Raw genomic sequence first — 4,399 nt, 5'->3', positions numbered from 1 at the left:
TGGTATTTATGTAAATCTTTCCACGAAAATAACTTTTCGTACCTCAAGCAATTTCACGTTAAACTATTGGCAATGCTGAAAATAAATCATATAATACTATTCTGATAAATAAATATGAAAATTAGCGATACATGAGTTAAATTAAGTCTACGACGTTTAAAAAATTGGCTGACCTGCACCAGCATATATGGGTTTTGTAATATCTGCATTGTTTGGGGTTTCAGATGCGGTAAGAACAGGAGACTTCTGGTTGTTTTGTTCAGAATATCCAACATGAGGAGTCGGGGAAGATTGTCCTGGCAACACAGCTGCTGGGATAGGCACTGCAATTTACAGAGTTCATAATCAACATCAGTAATGATGCATAGATTCATCAAATACAACTGCTGAGCGTGTTAAAAAACATAATCTTCATAAATAAAATAAAGAACATAACTCTCAACTTGTTTTAACAATTCCAAACACTTAAGCCCATTCCATCAAATACAACTGCTGAGCGTGTTAAAAAACATATTCTTTATAAATAAAATAAAGAACGTAACTCTCAACTTGTTTTAACAATTCCAAACACTTCAGCCCATTTGAGTGAGATCAATTTTATTTTTATTATTATCTTTTTAAATATGTTTGTTTGGTGTGTTTTTTACGCGGTTTCTTTTTTTGGTTTTAAAAAAATCAAGACAACTTAAAGTTCTTTTCAACATGAGAAACATATTTTATTTCAAGACAATAAATAAACAAAAAAACAAAAAACAAAAACATAAAAATAGAAAATAAAAGGCAGAAGTGATCCCACACGACACCTTAACAATTTAAGAGTAAATCATGCTCGTAATTGCATAAGATAGGTCTCTGTAACCAAAGCTCAAATGGCTAAGATCAATAATTATGAAAGAGCACTTTCTAATGAAAATTAGTACAAATATTATCTAAGAAGAAGAAAGCTATTTATGAATGCACGCTGTCATGTCAAGCTACGCACTAGGATAAGGCAAAAAGTAAAATAAAAAATAATAAAAACCTAGAAAATGATTGTTGACTTTAAAATGTAAGAGAAACTATTAATCTTTAAATATAGATGACTAGTTCAATTAAGATGATTGTTATATACATTTTAGAAGAGCCAAGAAATTGATCATACACTAATACAGAGACTTAACTCACTGAAGTGGTGTGCTGAAGAGAAATAATTATAAAGAAAATTGATCATACACTATAAAGGGACTGTTTTGGATCACTCTCTATTTTTTGTTTTTAATTTGTTTTATTTTTGTTTTGCTTTGTTTTAACATAAAACAAAAACATGTTTGGTGAAACTTATAATAAGGAAATAACTTATCGTGCCTTAAGCTATTGGCAATGCTGAATATAAAGCATTGAAATTGTTCTGATAAATAAATATGAAAGTTAGAGATACATGAGTTAAATTATGTCTGAGATGTTTAAAAAAGTGGCTGACCTGCACCAGCAAATTTGGATTTTGTAATTTCTGCATTGTTTGGGGTTTCAGATGCAGTAAGAACTGGAGACTTTTGGTTGTTTTGTTCCGAATATCCAATATTAGGAGTCATTGGAGATTGTGCTGGCAACACAGCTGCTGGGATAGGCACTGTAATTTACAGAAGTCATAACTAACATAAGCAATGATGCATAGATTCATCAAACACAACTGATGAGAGTGATATAAAAACATATTGTTCATAAAAAAAATAAAGAACAGAACTCACGCCTTGTTTTAATAAGTCTAAACACTTGAGGGCCTGTTTGAGATCAATTTAATTTTTATTTTTTATTTTTTATATTTCAGTTCTTTAAAAAAAAAGTTTGTTATTCTTCAAGTTTTTCTTTCCTTGAAACAAATGAACTTGTTTTCAAAAACCCTCAAAACAACTAAAAGTTCAATTGTTTGGACAATGTTGGAACTAAATGCTTCTACATATATTCAATACATGACAGGTTGTGCAGCCAAATGTAGAAATCAAATCTTATCTACCATAAAACTCATTAAAAAACTTTTTATTTATCTCCACCCTCCAAATAGTTAAGGAGCTATTGTTCTACTTTAATTTGCATTAGGCTCTTAAGAAAGCATTGCATTATTCCATACTTCCATCTCCTTAAATCATGGAAATACTAAGTCTTCAATTTTTTAGAGACAGAAGTCAAATTATAAGTTTTATAAGAAATATATTTCATTAATTTCCTTCACCAAGTGCTTAAATGTATCCAAAAATGGATTTGTTAAATGCAACTATATTTTCAATACCAATGACCTACATTAAGAAAATAAATAATAAAACTATATTTTCAATACCAATTATATATAATACTCAGACTATTGACTAATTCCAACTTTCCATGAAAAAAATTAATCCTACTTCTTGCCCTTAAAATGTAACTAATATAAATTTCATTTTGCTGAATGAATTGGTTGAGATTCTAAAAATTTACAGCAAAGACAAACCTGAATCTTTTCCTTTGTTCCTACTTGACTCTGGTTTGAAAAATAAAGATAGCCAGCTGCCATCCCTGGTAGATGTCTGTCCTGATGATTGAATGTTGGGAATCTGCACCTTCACACTCTCCTCCCTTTTTCGAAAAAATGGGAATATATCAAATCCATTTTCTGCATGCAACAATAGCAACACATTAAATGGAAATTTACATACCCAGCACAGAATTCTTATGTATTTACACATCTCACACCTAAACTTATGTAACTTTTATCTCATATATGAGTCAAAATCATAACAAAAGGTCATGGTAATGGCAATCTAACTTTGCCTTAGCCCCATTCTCAATTAAAAATTACTAATGAATTTGGCAGGCCAATTAAAATTTATTTATTATTCATCATCATTTTTCCTCTATATCATCAAAATTTATTTATTATTCATCATCATTTTTCCTCTATCGCCATAATATGTAATTTTGCTATTGAATACCATAAATATTTTCATTTTCATCTATTTAATCTTTCCGCCGTGCATGCTGAATCATGAAAAATAGAAATATTCTTTGGTAGGCTAATCCAACTAAACTCTTTATATGCTAGGAATTGTTTAAAGAATGGAGTCCCTTGAACTGCCCATCGAAGAACACAGAGAAGAATGAATTTTAAGAAACAACCTCAAAGGGTGGATCTCAACCAAATTAACGGAGCAACTTCAACAAAATGGAGCCAACAAATTAACCAAAAATCAAATAAATTTTTTCATGAAATTAAACAAAAAAACAAACAATTAATGTAAAAAATCTATACCTCTTGGAATGAAAAAACTAAAGCACGATTTAACGGAGCAACTTCAACAAAATGGAGCCAACAAAATAACAAAAAATCAAATAAATTTTTACATGAAATTAAACAAAAAAACGAACAATTAATGTAAAAAAGCTATACCTCTTGGAATGAAAAAACTAAAGCACGACAAACATCTGAATACATCTGGCTCATCATCACGAATTGTTTCTACAACTTCAGTCGAAGTAGATACGATATTTGGTCGAACATGTAGTTTCTCGGGGCGTTCTTCATATCGAAAATCTTGAACTCTCCTCTTCCGTTTGCGTAAAATTACTCTTTTTGTGATGCATGAGTGGCAATTAGGACAAAATAAATCATGAGTTTCCTGCTCCTCTAGTACCTTCTCAAGATCTAGCTCGGAAACATCTAATTTAAGAGTTTCTACAACCTCATTATGTCGATGAGTTTGAGTTTCAGGATCAGTAGTTGGCACTATTTCATCTTCAACCTTTTTTACAGAATCAATTTGCAAATTTAGTCCATTTTCTATGTTAACGTGATTACAATCTTGTTTCTCATCACCATCTTCAACCTCGAGAACATTTTGAAGATCATCCAATATGTCCGCGAATGCTGAATTCCCATTTTCAAGTTTTTTGTCGGCAACAGAAAACTCCGTTTCAGTTGATTTCAATGTGGTACCATCAGGACTAAAAAATTCAGTACCTGCAGCCAAAAAAGTCAATTAGCATCAACTTCATGTGTAAGACATTCATTTCTCTATGCCTTTTAAAGAAGATATACTTTAAGGGGGATTTTTCCCCGCTGAATAAGAAAATTGAAAGTAATCTTTTGAGGTGCTTGCAAGGAAAAATGTTATTTTGCACTGATTGTTTTCCGACTTATCTGCAATAAATTTTCAACCGGGGAGTTTCCCTTGAACTTCTTTTGCATTCAATTGTGGAATGAGAGAAAAGGAAGTTGTTTCCTTCACAATTAGGAAGTTTATTAATAACAAAAACAAATAAGAGAGACGTACAATCCTTATTTTTTGTCGTCTTCTTGGTCTATTAGTTTAAGCTTTTGGGCTAATATTTAAAATTTCACTAGAATATAGGCTCCTTGTGATGTTTCCAAATGTTTAAACCTCCATTA

The 4,399-nt window shown here is 30.9% G+C and overlaps 1 protein-coding gene across 1 annotated transcript; it reads right to left on the bottom strand.

Annotated features, from left to right (window-relative positions):
* Positions 1 to 156: 156 nt before the first annotated feature.
* Positions 157 to 3,970, bottom strand: LOC110037783 (membrane protein of ER body-like protein; the record flags this gene model as incomplete). Its single annotated transcript, XM_020742489.1, has 4 exons — positions 157 to 323; positions 1,460 to 1,609; positions 2,465 to 2,626; positions 3,401 to 3,970. Coding segments are annotated over 4 exons (1,049 nt in total), but the record flags the coding sequence as incomplete, so codon positions are not given.
* Between the last annotated feature and the right edge of the window lie 429 nt (positions 3,971 to 4,399).

Source organism: Phalaenopsis equestris, unplaced genomic scaffold (assembly GCF_001263595.1).
Source record: "Phalaenopsis equestris unplaced genomic scaffold, ASM126359v1 Scaffold224988, whole genome shotgun sequence".
Classification (NCBI taxonomy): domain Eukaryota; kingdom Viridiplantae; phylum Streptophyta; class Magnoliopsida; order Asparagales; family Orchidaceae; genus Phalaenopsis; species Phalaenopsis equestris.
This window is presented reverse-complemented; position numbering and strand designations above follow the sequence as displayed.